Source organism: Somniosus microcephalus, chromosome 13 (assembly GCF_052327205.1).
Source record: "Somniosus microcephalus isolate GS21.2 chromosome 13, FLI_Smic_1.0, whole genome shotgun sequence".
Taxonomy (NCBI): domain Eukaryota; kingdom Metazoa; phylum Chordata; class Chondrichthyes; order Squaliformes; family Somniosidae; genus Somniosus; species Somniosus microcephalus.
Genome location: NC_140999.1, coordinates 29,178,186 through 29,196,064, shown reverse-complemented (window position 1 = coordinate 29,196,064; position 17,879 = coordinate 29,178,186). Strand labels below are relative to the sequence as shown.

At 43.1% G+C, this 17,879-nt stretch overlaps 1 protein-coding gene across 11 annotated transcripts in view; it reads right to left on the bottom strand.

The window, feature by feature from the left end:
• Window positions 1-17,879, bottom strand: part of LOC147108167 (transcription factor E2-alpha-like) — a 153,893-nt gene that overhangs the window by 17,325 nt on the left and 118,689 nt on the right. For 8 of the 11 annotated variants that reach the window (XM_086004692.1, XM_086004687.1, XM_086004686.1 and 5 more), the window contains 7 exons: window positions 16,572-16,719; window positions 14,496-14,522; window positions 13,338-13,402; window positions 13,023-13,098; window positions 12,544-12,617; window positions 2,328-2,531; window positions 340-460 (listed from right to left, as the gene is read on the bottom strand). In XM_086004692.1, the coding sequence (XP_085860818.1) occupies window positions 340-460; window positions 2,328-2,531; window positions 12,544-12,617; window positions 13,023-13,098; window positions 13,338-13,402; window positions 14,496-14,522; window positions 16,572-16,719 (715 nt within the window). The remainder of the gene's footprint in view (window positions 1-339; window positions 461-2,327; window positions 2,532-12,543; window positions 12,618-13,022; window positions 13,099-13,337; window positions 13,403-14,495; window positions 14,523-16,571; window positions 16,720-17,879) is intronic. The other 3 variants (XM_086004690.1, XM_086004691.1, XM_086004693.1) reach the window with 1 other exon arrangement.

Below are 17,879 nucleotides of genomic sequence, written 5' to 3'. Positions count from 1 at the left end.
TGCTGCTTAAAAATGAAAATTCTCCTCTTCAGATCACAACATTCCCAGCCAAGAGAACAGAGGAACAATTTGCTCGCAGGTCTCCACTATTGCTGGTCTACAACTGGCCTAGAAGCTGAGTGCTGCCCATAGGGATTCCATTTTCTCAGCCTTCATGCAGTAAATCACTTCATTTCAGCTTTGTCTCCTAGCCGCACAGCTGAGGTCAGTAACCCACTAGGTGATGCGGCATTAACCTGCAATTTGTTTGACTATATTTACATCCGCTTTAAAGAAATAAGTACACAATGCAATTCAAATATATTGATATGCTTCGTGTTAAGATGTGCCCACACTAACCACTGTAAGTTTCTTGTGGTCGGTTCAGGTCTGACAGTGCAGTGGACTGTGATGGCAGTACACGAGTCGGCAGAACACTAGGGTTGCTAGGTATTCCTGAGCCTTCTTCATGAGCTCCAACCTGCATCAAAAGAAGTAAGCTTTAGGAACAAAGTTTTGCACAATCTGAATGGTTAGAAAAACAAATGGTAAAAGGGCATTAAGAAGAAAATCTACAAACGCAAGAAGAAATGCAAAAAATTTGTGGAATCTAACAGAATGAAAGGCTGTAGAACTGTACAAAAATAGTGCAGTACTGAGGGAGTGCTGCACTGCCAGATGAAACGTTAAACAGAGGTCCCATCTGCCCCCTCGGGCAAATGTAAACAATCTCATGGCACTATTTGAAGAGCAGGTTAAGTGCTCCTGGTGTCCTGGCCAATCCCTCAAGCAACACCAGTAAAAAAATTAATGATCTGTTCATTTATTTCATTGCTGTTTGAGAGACCTTGCTGTGTGCAACTTGGCTGCGGTGTTTCCTACATTACAACAATGACTACACTTAAAAAAAAATACTTAACTGGCTATAATGTGCTTTGGGATGTACTGAGGTCATGAAAGGTGCTATATAAATGCAAGTTCTTTTTTTTCTCTTTAATTTCAGTAGTTTAGTTACACTGGAACGTAACCCAAACTCTCACCAGGGTGCTAAATATATCCCTCACTGTAACAGAATGCTCCGTATCAAGAAAAACTGGCAGGGATACTTATCCTGTCCATGCAGCTCCAATCAGCTAAGAAGGGAGCGTGACAGTAGTTGTACTAAATCTATATTGCTGAAGTATGTCCATATTAGTGATTAGTGCATTTAATCTGGACTCCAGGGAAGTGAGCCAGTTTCCAAAATTGGATCACCAACAGTGGTCACACGTAATGCACAGAATTGGGGTTTTACTCACAAAACAATTTCAACACAAGACTCCTCCTAAAAACAAATCCATACAACGATAAAACAGATACTTCATGGTTGCCACTGTGATTCTATATTTACACCGTTACTCAGCTGGCTAGCTCAGGTCAAGTATTTACAGCAGCAAACCTTCCTTGAGAGTTTGGAACAGTCTGTGCATTGCAGGGAGTTACATGTGTCTTGCCTATTTGCTGGATTTGCAAGTTTGAATCTGGCTTCTGGCATAGACCAATATAAACATTGATTGACCATAGGTTGTGGAACTCGAGTCTTACCATGGTTCTAACTGATGCACATCTCAACCAAATGACAATATAGAAAAGTCAAAGAAAAATAGGAGCAACAAAGAGCGAGCTTTAAAAAAAAACCTACAAGATCTTTCACAATATTGATTAAACTGCTAAACAATTAAATGTGGAGAGAGCTATGCAGCAACCCAAGCACATTTTCCTCTGCTGAATACTGCTGCAGACAAAAATAGAAGAGGGAATCCAGAACAAGGCTTTAGGTACAACATAGGCCAGCAGAGTAGCTTAGGTGCGTTATGGGGAAGGTGGTCTTAAAAAGAGACATCATCCTCCGATTCACCCGTTTGGAAGTTGATCTTACTTGTACAGGGAGGAAGATCAAAAAAGAGAGTTTTGAAACCATATGAGAATTTTTGTTAAAAAGTGATCAGTTCCACAGAACAGAATTTTAAATACAAAAACTAGCATTGTTCAAACAGATACTTGTCGATATTACAACTACTTAAAAAAAATTTTTTTTAAGTGACTTGGATGAAGCATTAACACTTGGAATCTTGATGTGATCATTATAAGAGTCTCAACTAGAATTGACCTTGTGGATAATGGTAAATAAATTACAACAAACAAAAGTGATTCACACATATATAAAAAAAGAAAATTCACTTTGAAGCAGCCTCTGCGATTAAAAAAAAACTTAAGACCTACCAGCTTCTGTAGAGAAATCCATCCCCATTCCCTGTTACGTGATAAAACTTAGATCAACATCATCACCGAGAAAGAACAAATCTCACCATAGAATGTCTGTTGGCTGACACCAGCACTGGGGGTGTAAATCCTGGGCCTATACCTCCAACTGGGCCATTGTGCGAAGGTCCTATTAATACGTGCAAGTCACCATGGTTACCAGGCATGGCAGTTGCTGATCCAACAGCATGACTTCGCAGCACGTGAATGGCATCGTCCAGTCGGTCTAGCCGATCCTCCATTTTATTTTGCTGCGGGAAAAGAAATGAAGTGGTCAAAGTTTTTTTTATTAACATTAATTGGAAAGTACAGCTCCAAATATCTTTTGACAATTGCTGCAAATTAGACAAGATAAAAAATATTGAACTCATTTGAAATGTAAGATTTAAGGAATTCTGTAAAAATTCCATTATTACTGATCTACAAGATAATTTCCTACATTACAACAGTGACTAAACCTCAAAAGTACCTCACTGGTTTATAAAGCGTTTTGGGATGTCCAGAGGTCGTGAAAGGTGCTATGTGAATGCAAGTTCTTTCTTTCTTCCCATTGCTCTAAAGATGTTAATATAACATGGAAAAGCAAAGCTGATGCTGGGGGCCATCACTAGGATTTCTACCTTGAAACAGTGCCAGTTTTCTTGGGGGGGGGGGGGCAGTTTATTTGGTGGCATGTCATACAGAGACAGAAGTTATTTCAGTCACTGTACGAAGAAGCTCTATGCTCAGATTAAAATTTCATGAAATTCAAAACACTTAGAGAGCTACCCTCAGGAGGGACAAAGGCAAGTAATTAAAAATAAAATTAAAACAACAGCTCCTTTAATGTGCTGAAGGCCCTGTGATGACAGGAACTTCTGATCAGATTGCAGAATTAAGTTTTGTAAATGGGGTTATGATATTGCTACTGAGACTTGGGACAGATGGAAGCTTCAGCACTATAGTCGGTTAATGAACTTTCCTTATGTACAGTGTAGGAGGTAAAGGTACCTACAAACTGGGTCGAACCACCACACCATCTATTGTAATGAAAATATTTTGAGTGCACTTAAGTGATTAGGAATTATGCAGTTAACATTTTCCCAGAGCTACTCTCAGCTTGCTAGCCCCATATCTGACAGGAACACATAAGGGAAGTCTATGCAGGGGCCTGTGATATGGAAGCAGGTTTAACTGTCAGGAGGGTTTCTGACCATTACTGGCAAAACAAAGAGAACTCAGATGCCTTTCTGGTAAAAAAAAAAGCACTGCATGATCTTGTCTGAAGCTAAACAGACTTGAAGGTCCCCAGTTAGATTCCTGCTGCATTATCCAGTCTCAGCTGGAGCAGCCTCAGAGCCTCTGGGCTAGGGCAAAAATCTAGTCTCATGATGTCGAACAGCAATGTGGGCAAGTACCAGAGGGCTGCCAGCACTTGTGGACCTGCATCCCAGCAACAGTGCCGTCAGGAGCAGAGAAAATAGGTTTCAATAATGTTTCTTTACCTCCTAATTACAAAGAAAGTTCACTGATGAGATAGATCAAGTTTGGCTTGATGGCAATGTTCAGTTTAGATTGTTTAAAAGCAAGATCCTCATGTGTAGAACCACTCCCTTCCCTTCAAAGCGAATACTAAACCATGATAGACACTAAGTACCTACCAGTAGGTTTTATATTACTGAATTGGCTTCTTTCTCAAACATAAAGACATTTTATTAACATGAATTGGTCTTGCAAGCTAGAAATTCCTAAAAGCAGAGTAGCAAAATGTGAAAATATTAAATACTTGGAGGTGGGACAATAAACACCACAGAGTTTATATTTCAGATATTCTGATCAACTTCTATTTAACACAAAAGTTCCCAGCCTTGTACCACTTCACCGACACAGCACGCTCAAATTTCAATGTGGACATTTTCTGCTTACTGACAACATAATGATTGCGGTGGAGGGATTAATAGTTTTGCATCACCAGTTTATTTTACGCTGTTCGTGCATTAATGAGACACGATAGAAATCCAGGATCTGTGCGTTCTTTTTAATATTTTTTTCTAGCACAAGAGCCCAAAACAGCGTTGACATGGAGAAATCGAACAACAGTAAAAACAGGTTTCAATGAAACGGAGCTCCTCTTACGACAGTTATATTTCCTCCAATACATTTTAGCCAGCATACCCAAGCAGTGGATACTCTAGTGACAAAGGGTTAACACAACTTGCATTTACATAGCGCTTCTAAAAAAAAGGTACGGAATGTCTGAGTACTTTACAAAAAGGTGGGCACCAAGCAGAAGAGAAAAAAAAGTCAAAAGGGGAACAGGGACTGTGGTGAAAGCACATCAAAGAAAAAGGTTTTAAAACTTTTGAAAACAGGAAAGGAGGCGATTAAGCCGAGGGACTTTGAGGGGGAAGTTCTGGCCGACAGGGGCATTGTAGCCCAAGCAACAGACACTTATGTTGATGTAAAGGGAGCAGAGAATGAACAATAAACCAATGTCAGATGAGTTCAAGAACATCATTCACCCAAGATTCACACACTGGAGAACATTACAGAGATAGGGTGGAGCCAGGATATGGATGGACTTGAGCAAGAGGTTCTGATAATCCACCCGTCAGAATATAGGAAGCCAGTAGAGCTGGGCAAGGATGGGGATGTGGTATTCTGAATAAGTTGCAGTTTGTGGAGAATAAAGGTGAAAGGCCAGCAAAGGGGGCATTGACAAGTCAAAATAACAACAGAAAATGCTGGAAACACTCAGCCGGTCAGGCAGCATCGCGGAGAGAGAAACAGAGTTAACGTTTCAGGTCAATGACCCTTCGTCAGAACTGGAAAAAGTTCGAGATGTAACAGATTTTTAAACAAATGTGGGGCAGGGAAAGGGAGGAGGGGAGGAAAGAACAAAAGGGATAGGCAGGAGAGATTAAACGACAAAAGGGATGATGGTGCGAAGCAAAAGGGGATGCTAACGGGTCAAGTTAAGAAACAAAAGATGACTAGAGGAGGTGTAAATGGCAATGGCAGATTCATCAACAGCTGCCATGAGAGAGAAAAAAAAAAATAGGGGCCGAGGTTATGATCTGAAATTGTTGAACTTTATGTTGGGTCCAGAAGGCTGTAAAGTGTCTAATCGAAAGATGAGGTGCTGTTCCTCGAGCTTATGTTGAGCTTCGTTGGAACAGTGTAAGAGGCCAAATACGGAGACATCAGAGTGGGAGTGGAGCGGAGAATTAAAGTGACAGGCGACTAGAAGCTCGGGGTCACAATTATGGACTGAACGGAGGTGTTCCGCAAAGCGGTCACCCAATTTGGGTTTGGTCTCCCCAATGTAGAGGAGACCGCATCGTGAGCAGCGAATACAGTATACTAAATTGCAAGTACAACAAGTAAATTGCTGTTTCACCTGGAAGGAGTGTTTGGGAGCCCTGGACAGTGGGAAGGGAAGAGGTAAAAGGGCAGGTGTTGCATCTCCTGCGCTTGCACGGGAAGGTGCTGTGGGAAGGGGTGTTGAGGGTGATAGAGGAGTGGACCAGGGTGTCGCGGAGGGGGTGGTCCCTTCGGAATGCTGAAAGGGGAGGGGAGGGGAAGATGTGTTTGGTGGTAGGATCATGTTGGAGGTGGCGGAAATGGCGTAGGATGATCGTTGAATGTGGAGGCTGGTGGGGTGAAAGGTGAGGATGAGGGGAAGCCTATCATGGTTCTGGAAGGGAGGGGAAGGGGTGAGAGCAGAAGTGCGAGAAATGGAACGGACACGGTCGAGGGCCATGTCAACCATTGTAGAGGGGAATCCTCGATTGAGGAAAAAGGAAGACTTTTTAGAAGCACTAGTATGGAAGGTGGCATCGTCAGAACAGATGCCGCGGAGACAGAGAAACTGGGAGAATGGAATAGAGTCCTTACAGGAAGCGGGGTGGGAGGAAGTGTAGTCCAGGTGTCAGTGGGCTTATAGTGGATGTTTGTCGATAGCCTATTCCCAGAAATGGAGACAGAGAAGTCGAGGAAGGGAAGGGTCGGAGATGGACCACATGAAGGTGAGGGAAGGGTGAAAATTGGAAGCAGTGTTTGATCAGGTATCTGCCAAGACTCGTTTTAACAGCCACATCTCCTTCCTCAGCAACTGTCTCCGGTTCAGACTTATTCCATGTGGATTCCAACTGAAATTCCACCCTTCGTGTTTTGGATCCACCCAGGATTATAGATCCCTTCTCCTTTTAGAAGTCACGCTTTGAGTTGATGGTCAGTGTCTCAAAAGCTTTTGGGAGAAGTAGGGTTGAATGTAGGCAATATTTCAGACGTGACAAGAATGGATGTGCAGAAGGAAGCTGAGCTCAGGGCCAAGTTAGACACTGACGCTTTGCACCGCTGGGCTAAGCTTGAGGTGGTAGCTAGGGAGGGTGTAGGGAGTTGCTGGCAGGAGCCTAAGGGGATGGTTTCAGTTTTACCAACATGAAGTTGAAGGGGGTTGGCATACAGAAGAAGTGCTGCTTCAGTTGTACAGAGCCCTGGCCAGACCCCATTAGGGGCACCGTTCAGTTTTGGGTACTAAACCTCAGGAAAGATTTACTGGCCTTGTAGGGGGTACAGAGCAGATTCATCAGAAATGATACCAGGGCTTAAATTAGGAGGCCAGGTTGCATAAACATAGAAGATAGGAGCAGGAGTAGGCCATTCGGCCCCTCGAGCCTGCTCCGCCATTCAATGCGATCATGGCTGGTCATCCAATTTCAGTACCCTGTCCCTGCTTTCTCCCCATACCCCTTGATCCCTTTAGCCTTAAGAAATATATCCAACTCCTTCTTGAATATATTTAATGAATTGGCTTCTACTGCCTTCTGTGGTAGAGAATTCCACAGGTTCACCACTCTCTGGGTGAAGAAATTCCTCCTCATTTCTGTCCTAAATGGCCTACCCCTTACTTGGCATTTATTCCGTTGAGCTTCGAAGGTTGAGGGGTGATCTAATTGAGGTGTATAAAATGGTACCTGTAATGGGATTCAATAGAGTAGATACAGAGCAACTATTTCTTCTGCTGGGGGAATCCAGAACAGGGGTGCACAATCTTAAAATTAGAGCTAGGCCAATTAGGAGTGAAGTCAGGAAGCACTTTGTCCACACAGTCATGGAAATCTGGAACTCTCTTCCCCAAAAGGCTGTGGATGCTAGGTCAATTAAAATTTTCAAGATTGAAGATAGATTTTTGTTAAATAAAGGTATCAAGGGATATCTAGCAAAGGTGGGTAAATGTTGTTGTGGTACAAAATCAGCCACGATTTAATTGAATGGCAGAACAGGCTCATGGGACTTAATGGACAACTCCTGTTTCTACAGCTTACACAGGTCTTGCTATCAGATAGCTAAATGGAGATGGTGACAACAGCAGTTCAAGGCAGCAGCTCACCACCACCTTCTCAAATGTAATTAGGGATGGGCAATAAATGCTGGCCTTGCCAGCGACGCCTACATCCCGAGAATGAATTTAAAAAAGTACAAATTTGATTTACTGCTCAGTGCTCATTATTGCTAGGAGCGCAATTAAAAAACAAATTCATTTCTGGGATGTGGGCGTCGCTGGCAAGGCCAGCATTTATTGCCCATCCCTAATTGCCCTCGAGAAAGTGGTGGTAAGCCGCCTTCTTGAACCGCTGCAGTGCGTGTGGTGAAGGTACACCCACAGTGCTGTTAGGGAGGGAGTTCCAGGATTTTGACCCAGCGACGATGAAGGATCGGCAATATACTTCCAAGTCAGGATGGTGTGTGACTTGGAGGGGAATTTGGGAGGTGGTGGTGTTCCCATGCGCCTGCTGCCCATGCTCTTCCAGGTGGAAGAGGTCGCGGGTTTGGGAGGTGCTGCCGAAGAAGCCTTGGCGAGTTGCTGCAGTGCATCTTGTAGATGGTACACACTGCTGGTGGAGGGAGTGAATGTTTAAGGTGGTGGTTGGGGTGCCAATCAAGCAGTCTGCTTTGTCCTGGATGGTGTCGAGCTTCTTGAGTGTTGTTGTAGCTGCACTCATCCAGGCAAGTGGAGAGTATTCCATTACACTCCTTACTTACGCCTTGTAGATGGTGGAAAGGCTTTGGGGAGTCAGGAGGTGAGACACTTGCCACAGAATACCTAGCCTCTGACCTGCTCTTGTTGCCACGGTATTTATGTGGCTGGCCCAGTTAAGTTTCTGAACAATGGTGATCCCCCTCCCCCCGCCCAGGATGTTGATGGTGGGGGATTTGGCGATGGTAATGCCGTTGAATGTCAAGGGGAGGTGATTAGACTCTCGCTTGGTGGAGATAGTCATTGCCTGGCACTTCTGTGGCACAAATGTTATCTGCCACTTATCAGCACAAGCCTAAACGTCATCCAGGTCTTGTTGCATGCGGGCATGGTCTGCTTAATTATCTGAGGAGTTGTGAATGGCGCGGAACACTGTGCAGTCTGACCTTATGTTGGAGCGAAGGTCATTGATGAAGCATGGCTGGGCCTAGGACACTGCCCTGAGGAACTCCTGCAGCGATGTCCTGGGGCTGTGATAATTGACCTTCAACCACCACAACCATCTTAATTTGTGCTAGATATGACTCCAGCCAGTGGAGCGTTCCCCCCACCCACCCCCCCGATTCCCATTGACTTCAGTATTACTAGGGCTCCTTGATGCCACACTTTGTCAAATGCTTCCTTGATGTCAAGGGCAGTTCAACTCTGGAATTCAGCTCCTTTGTCCATGAGGTTGGGAGCCGAGTGGTCTTGGTGGAACCCAAACTGGGCATCAGTGAGCAGGTTATTGGCGAGTAAGTGCCGCTTGATAGCACTGTTGATGACACTTTCCATCACTTTGCTGATGATTGAGGGTAGACTGATGGGGCGGTAATTCGCCGGGTTGGATTTGTCCTGCTTTTTGTGGACAGGACATACCTGGGCAGTTTACCACATTGTCGGATAGATGCCAGTGTTGTAGCTGTACTGGAACAGCTTGGCTAGAGGCGCAGCTAGTTCTGGAGCACAAGTCTTCAGCACGATAGCAGGGATGTTGTCGGGGCCCATAGCCTTTGCTGTATCCAGTGCGCTCAGCCGTTTCTTGATATCACGTGGAGTGAATCGAATTGGCTGAAGACTGGCTTCTGTGATGGGAGGGACCTCGGGAGGAGGCCGATATGGATCATCCACTCGGCACTTCTGGCTGAAGATGGTTGCAAACGCAACAGCCGCGTCTTTTGCACTCGCGTGCTGGGCTCTACCATCATTGAGGATGGGGATATTCATGGAGCCTGCTCCTCCCGTTAGTTGTTTAATGGTCCACCACCATTCACGACTGGATGTGGCTGGACTGCAGAGCTTTGATCTGATCCGTTGATCGTGGGATCGCTTAGCCCTGTCTATAGCATGCTGCTTCCACTTTTTAGCATGCATGTAGTCCTGTGTTGCAGCTTCCCCAAGTTGGCACCTCATTTTTAGGTATGCCTGGTGCTGCTCCTGGCATGTTCTTCTACTCTCCTCATTGAACCAGGGCTGGTCCCCTGGCTTCATGGTAATGGTAGAGTGAGGGCTATGCCGGGCCATGAGGTTACAGATTGTGCTGGAATACAATTCTGCTGCTGCTGATGGCCCACAGCACCTCATGGGATGCCCAGTTTTGAGCTGCTAGATCTGTTCTGAATCTATCCCATTTAGCACGGTGGTAGTGCCACACAACACGATGGAGGGTGTCCTCAGTATGAAGACAGGGCTTCGTCTCCACAATGACTGTGCGGTGGTCACTGCTACCAATACTGTCATGGACAGATGCATCTGCGACAGGTAGATTGGCGAGGACGAGGTCAAGTAGGTTTTTCCCCCTTGTGTTGGTTCTCTCACCACCTGTCGCAGGCCCAGACTGGCAGTTATGTCCTTCAGGACTCGGCCAGCTTGGTCAGTAGTGGTGCTACCGAGCCACTCTTGGTGATGGACATTGAAGTCCCCCAGCCAGAGTACATTCTGTGCCCTTGCTGCTCTCAGTGCTTCTTCCAAGTGGTGTTCAACATGGAGGAGTACTGATTCATCAGCTGAGGGAGGGTGGTAGGTGGTAATCAGCAGGAGGTTTCCTTGCCCACTATGGACGTCCAATCCTTCTACACCTCCATCCCCCACCACAATGGCCTTCGGGCGCTCCGTTTCTTCCTTGAACAGAGGCCCAACCAGTCCCCATCCACCACCACCCTCCTCCACCTGGCTGAACTTGTTTTCACATTGAACAACTTCTCCTCTGACTCCACTTACTTCCTCCAAATTAAAGGTGTTGCTATGGGAACCCGCATTGGCCCTAGCTATGCCTGCCTGTTCATGGGATATGTGGAACATTCTTTGTTCCAGTCCTACTCGGGTCTCCTCCCTCACTTCTTTTTCCGGTACATCGATGACTGTATCGGTGCCGTTTCTGCTCTCGCCCTGAACTAGATAAGTTCATTCACTTGACTTCCAATTTCCACCCTTCCCTCACCTTCACATGGTCCACCTCTGACTCTTCCCTTCCCTTCCTTGACTTCTCCGTCTCCATTTCTGACGATCGGCTTTCGACAAACATCCACTACAAGCCCACTGACTCCCACAACTACACTTCCTCCCACCCCGCTTCCTGTAAGGACTCTATTCCATTCTCCCAGTTTCTCCGTCTGTTCTGACGATGCCACCTTCTATAGCAGTGCTTCTGACATGTCTTCCTTTTTCCTCAACCGAGGATTCCCCTCTATTGCGGTTGACACGGCCCTTGACCATGTCCGTTCCATTTCCCGCACTTCTGCTCTCACCCCTTCCCCTTCCTCCCAGAACCACGATAGGGTTCCCCTTGTCCTCACCTTTCACCCCACCAGCCTCCACATTCAACGGATCATCCTCCGCCATTTCTGCCACCTCCAACGTGATCCCACCACCAAACACATCTTCCCCTCACCTCCCCTTTCAGCATTCTGAAGGGACCGCCCCCTCCGCGACACCCTCATCCACTCCTCAATCACCCCTAACAGCCCTTCTCCTTCGCCTGGCACCTTCCCGTGCAAGCGCAGGAGATGCAACACATGCCCTTTTACCTCCTCCCTTCCCACTGTCCAGGGCCCCAAACACCCCTTCCAGGTGAAACAGCGATTTACTTGTACTTCTTGCAATTTAATATACTGTATTCGCTGCTCACGATGCGGTCTCCTCTACATTGGGGAGACCAAACGCAGATTGGGTGACCGCTTTGTGGAACACCTCCGTTCAGTCCGTAAGGGTGACCCTGAGCTTCCGGTCGCCTGTCACTTTAATTCACCGCTTCACTCCCACTCTGATCTCTTTGTCCTCGGCCTATTACATTGTTCCAATGAAGCTCAACGTAAGCTCATCTTTCGATTAGGTACTTTACAGCCAACGGGCTCAACATTATTTTGCCATTCCCATTTGCAACATTTGATCTTTCCTGCCTCTTGCACAGTATGTTCTTTCAATTCCTTCCTCCCCCATCTCTGCACCTGCTTAATATCTGTTACATCTCCAGCTTTTTCCAGTTCTGATGAAGGGTCCCAGACCTGAAACGTTAACTCTGTTTCTCTCTCCACGGATGCTACCTGGCCTGCTGAGTATTTTCCAGCATTTTCTGTTGTTATTCCTTGACCTGAAGCCATGAGACAATGTTGAGGATGGTGATGGAGGAGTTTAGGACAGTGTGAGTATGACTGTGCTGGTACAAGTCCCCAGATGTTGGGGAGGACTTTGCAGGGTCGACTGGGCTGGGTGTGACGTTGCAGTGTCCGTAGCCGGTGCCAAGGTCGATGTGTCCGGTCCGGTCCGGCCGATTTCATTCTTATTGCTGTGTTTCAAAGGCCAGTTCATAGGCCAGTCTTGAGTCACACACAGGCCAGACCAGGTAAGGACATTAGTGAACCAGATGGGATTTTACGACAAACCGAAAGTTTCACGTTTAGTTTTCACCATTACTGATACTAGCTTTTTATTCCAGATTTATTTAATTAACTGAATTTAAATTCCCCAGCTGCCGTGGTGGGATTTGAACTCACGTCTCTGGATCATTAGTCCAGGCCTCTGGATTACTAGTGCAGTGACATTACCACTACACTACCATTCCCCAGTTAATTAAATACTTAGTTTGAACATAAATCTCAATGTGCTAACAAAAGGATAGTACAGGTCATATTTTCTTGCAAATGATGTTACTTTTGTGTGGATCTTCGATGAATGTGTAGAAGTGAATTAAAATTGATGTTACACATTATGTACATTATATGTCACAAACCAAAATACATAGGATTTAACTATGAAAATCCTACCAGGTTATGTAGCGTCCCTTCATAGTTTGGTGATAATGCACCTTGGCCTCCAGATCTAGACCACTGACCTGTACCTATAAAATGACAAAGACGACCAGTCAGGTTGCATGTTTTTTTCAGTGCCGAATATACAATTAAAAAAAAAACTGTGGAATGCTTAATTCACTTGGATCCACTCAGAGACCTAGAGCTTTCAGCAAAGGTGGCACTAGATTGAATGGGAGACTACATTACATTACCGAGTGGTGAAAGTTCCTTAATTGTTTGCATCCTATCATATATCATTTAAAAACTGCTGCAATTTCAATTTTGAACACTGGATGGTGCAATAGCACCATCATCCTCAAGAATAATGGAGCTACAGTATGTATACATTCACAGATTAACAATTTGGACCGATGCTAAACCTTAGCATTTCTGCAAATGAACACTTGAATCTTAATCATGGGGGGAAAAACTAACATAAAACAATAATATACCTGCAATTGCCTGTGGGGACCCAACTGGTGTTGATGGATTTGAATGGAAGCTGTTGGTATGATCTGGTGAATAGATCTGGAAAATAGGACAAGGCCCAAAATGAACTTACTTCTTTTCTAATACAAGGACAGTTCACTTAATTGCACTCTCCTTTTGAACACTGGCATCACAAATGTGGTTAATAAACATTCCAAACATTCTAAATTTAGCTGCGTACAAAATTCTAATCCATGCAATAAGCTGTGCTTGTGTTAATTAAAGAGTGTTAATTAAATCCTTACTTTAAAATATGACTTCTTATTATGCAAGCTTACCGAGGCTAGAGCCTTTCCCAGTGCATCACAGGTTTGTGGGCTGCCAGCTGAGCTTCCTCTGTTAGCTAAAACCAGAATAGATACATTAACAGGAAACCCAGCAGGTAAATACAGTAAATATTTTATGTTACGGTAACAGTTGTATCTGAAGCTCGGATAAACCATGCTGGTCTGTCCAATTTTTAAAAATGGTTAAGAGCATTGTTTAAATATATGTATGCTTCTGTGTAATCGATTTTTATTTCCTAAAAAGACTAGGTTATCCCATTAATAAATTCACAGATAATGCTTACACAGCCAAATACGGCTAACAAAATATAAAGCAGTTTTTTCACAAACTATGGCAAGGTTAATGAGGAGGCCAGGATAAGTCTGAAAAGTTCCAAGTTTAGATGGCATCAGAACGATGGCAATTCTTTTAAAAAAGAAAAGAAAACAAGCGAAGGAATATGAACACACAAAGTGACAAATAAACGGAGCAGTTATATCAGATATATATTAATATCTTGTATTTTAAAGCCAGGACACCGCAACCTACACAACAAAGTCAGGGCATCGTGGAAGCTTACCTTCACGCAACCTAAAATCTGTCTGAGCAACACACTATTCTTAAACGTTGCTCTGATCCACCTTGTAAAAAGGCCATTCCTCAGTTCACTCAATTTGTGCTCCGTTACTTATAACATTTTTTTTTGGTATGGCAATAGAAAGTGTTAATTATTTTAAAGATGACTTGTTATACAAGTTTACCAAAACTTTTGTACCAATTTGAGGTATGCAACCCAGGAAATAACAAGTACCAAGCTTGGACACCTCCACATGTACCAAGAGATGACAACCAACTAATGAGATCTCCTACATTATATAATACATACATAATATAAAATCATACTGAAAGGACTCAACTATTAAATTAATATTCACATAGAAGGGGCAATTTACCAATCCCACACTATAGCAAACTTGTGCTCAAAAGGAGTGTGGGTTGGAGGATCATTGTTACAATGCTGTAGTCCTACCTGTGACCTACACTCCCTTTGCGTGTGGGATCAATGCATTTACTTTACAGTGAATGAGGTTTACATAAAAGCAGGAGAAATCACAAAGGATGCCTATCCTTTTAAGCACTTCCAACTTGTATAGCCCCACCCAACTCACATCTATTGGCCTTGTGGTCATTTTCAGCTGTGATCACCAGCAGGAGAAATGCAGCAGAGGAATAGTAAAGAAATCTATATTAGCATTACATAATCCTCTCCCCTTTTTAAAAACTAAGAATTTAAAGAAAACATTTAAAAAAATATCTCAAAGCACATTCTAGACATGTGTAGAACAGGATCAAGAGCTGCAGAGGAAAGGCAAAAAAAACCCACAGAAGAACCCATCAGCCTCAGGGCTAAGAGGACAAAGAAGGGAGACAGAAGAGAACATTTATTAAGTGGTGAACATCACACTAAGATTATTAAGGAGGTGGGGAAGCAGCTCCACACCCATTATGTGTGTCTGTGTGCAACTCTCTACAGCAGCTGGAACCTGTGCCAAATGCCACAGTAATTTCTAATGAAAATGTTTTACGCAACATGACTGCCGTATAAATTTCTCTAAAAGAAACAGCAGTTATTCCAGAAACACATCAGCTTGTATGGAATGTCATAGTTCCAGGAGGAATCTTTTCCTCACAACTGCTAGTATTTGTCTAACCAACAAATTATCATTGCTTAGTAACAGGTTTCCTCAACATTTCCACAAGACAAACAGTTAAATTAATTTTCAAATATTACACCTGGTTATACAGAAATTATATTCCATTTAAAATGTGGAACAGAATAGATGGATTCATAATTTCTCATTCCAGTTGGAATTCAGACATTAGTCAAAAATGTGAAATGTAGTCGGAGAAATTTCTCTGTGCTGAATTTAGGTGGTCTTGTGTGTTAACTAGGCCCAACATTGCACTCGTCTTGTATCTTATGTTAAAGGCAAGTCACGTATGTGCAAACTCTACAATAGCTTTGAGTTACTTTCTACAGAATTGCAATACAAATTGAGACTCGAGACCTGTCCCAGTAAAGATGGTGACCAGAGGTGTTTACATTGGGTTGTCAGTGGAATGCAGCACATGACAAGGGCAGTTTCCCCCCTCCCCCCAACTGTGCTTTTTCATAAAGCTTGCTTTGATAGGGAGCCATTCTTACATACTAATATCTCATACCCAAAAAATATTTCCTTAAAGCCAGCCTCTATATGCAACAGTCCTCTGCTAAATGTGTTTTTTTGGTCCTTTTATGCTGTAAAAATGGATTACGGCCAAACCAAACCCGAAATGAAATGTAACCTCATGAATTGCAACCCCTTTTTATGATTATAGTGAAAGATTTCTTACACTGAATTTTGCAAGTTTGTGGAGCTTGTGTTTCTCACCACATCTAATGACTATCATCAAAACATTAACAATTTTAGTCAATTTAAAAATAATTTAGCCCCACGTATACTGTAGAGCAAAACATCATTAAACATGTGCAAAGTACAGTTTATACTGGCTCAAATAAATCAAGCTTGAATGCTGCATCTCAGGGTCAGCTTCAACTAGGGCTGATTTTTTTTTAAAAACTCGTCTTATTGAAATGCATAACTAATTCAGTTTAAAAGTGAGACAAAACTAAAACGAATGCAACAGCATGAAACAGAATTTTGTGGGAGGTTTTTTTCCTTCTTGTGAGCTGTCTGACTGAGAAGATGTCCTATTCACTGGACTGAATTTAATGCAATTCTAGGAATTTCTCACATTTTTCAGCCAACACGGAAAAGAAAATCAGTGCTGCATTCAACAAAACAGTTGTTTCCTCTCATATCCACAAAAAGTAGAAATACTGAAACTTGACAGAAATCCTTAATTATGGAGGTGATAAAGAAATACAAAGATCTAGGCCTTGATAATCAGTGCAATACAAAAGCTATCAGGACAGTGAGGATGCCACTGCATAAACTTTGATTGACACTGGAAGTTTCAGCTCTTCAAATCAATGATAAATAAATTGACCACAGAAAGCATGTCGACGAAAGTCGGCCTCATTCATGTGGAAAGCAGTGCTGGGATTTGCAAGTTATCCTTGAGATCCTACTTCTATTCTCTCTATATTTAACTATCAATGTATGGAGGACAATACACTTACTTCACAATCCTAAATAGATCAAGAGACGGGCTGCAATTATGCATTAAAAAGCCATACATACTCATGATGGTTTCTGTCCCACTGATTGGTGGTGTGTGAGATGAAACGCCGTATGCAGCTGAACCTGCATTATTGGAACAGTGGAAACCAGACATAGAAGGAAGACTCCCATTTACTTCTGTTGATGGCACACTGTGTATTGGGTAGCTCTGCAAGAGAAAAATGTAGCTGTACAAAGCTCATTCACCACTTTTCTAAACGTTGAAGGTAGGCCGGATATAGAGCAAGTGCTACAAGTCAGCCTGAAAACTGGATTTTATAAATTAAATAGAAAATAAAATTACAAAGACATACGGCATAATCAGCCACAGCACGATGTCCTTAAACCAAGCACAATTACTCTAATCTTAACCACCCCCCCCCCCCCCTTACTAGACCGTCATCTCAATTTCAAACACAACAGGTATTGGAAAAGCTCACCATGAAACTAATGCTGGTTTAAGACTTGCCCCTTGTGCAGTACTTACAAATCCAGTAAGCAAAGGATGCAACCCAATAAACCAGCGTATTTGTAAGCTGTATACATTCCTACCTTCATGCGTATAATCTCTGGCCCCCACAAAAAAAAATTGAAATCTTTATTCCTTTCAAGACGAGTTGAAAATGTGTAATGTTTAAAAAGTAAAAAAAAGGTTTAATTAAAGTTGGCCGAGTGATGGAACAGATTCACACCCAAGATTCCTTATGCAGGTTTCTAATCTCAAATCATGCTATCTTTAGCAAGTATCGAGCAGAAGTTAAGTGCTTCCTTACAGAACGAGACATGAAAGTAAGTCCCTGGCCCTCCTCGTGCAGTTTCTAGCAGTAGGTCACCAAGTGGCATTGGTGCAAGCCCGTGAAGAGGCTGGAAACAAGTGCATGGTACAAGACAACTTCAAGAATTGGAGAAAAGTAACAAAAAACAAAAATGTGCAAGGACTTCTAATCATTATGCAACTAAGCCATATTTCAAACTAGAAATGTTAGATATCTATCAAGCACATAGAAGTTTTTTTTAAATCTTTCAGCAACGACAGACCAGTGATGTAGATCAGAATGAAGCCGAGTGCTTCATTTATGGATTCTCTCATCTGACCTACAGCAGCTGAACCAACAATTCTAGTTCAAAGATATCCTCAATATTTTGACTTCAATTGCATATTTTTGTAAAGGCATTTGACTGCCATCTTAGATTTCAAATACTGTAATTCTCTTATAAAATGGATTTCTAGGAAAATGAATAGAATGCAAATTGTAACCAACATTTTTTAATACTAGCACTAAACTTTAGCCTCATAAAAGGTAGGCATTCAGGAAGTGGTAAGAGCTT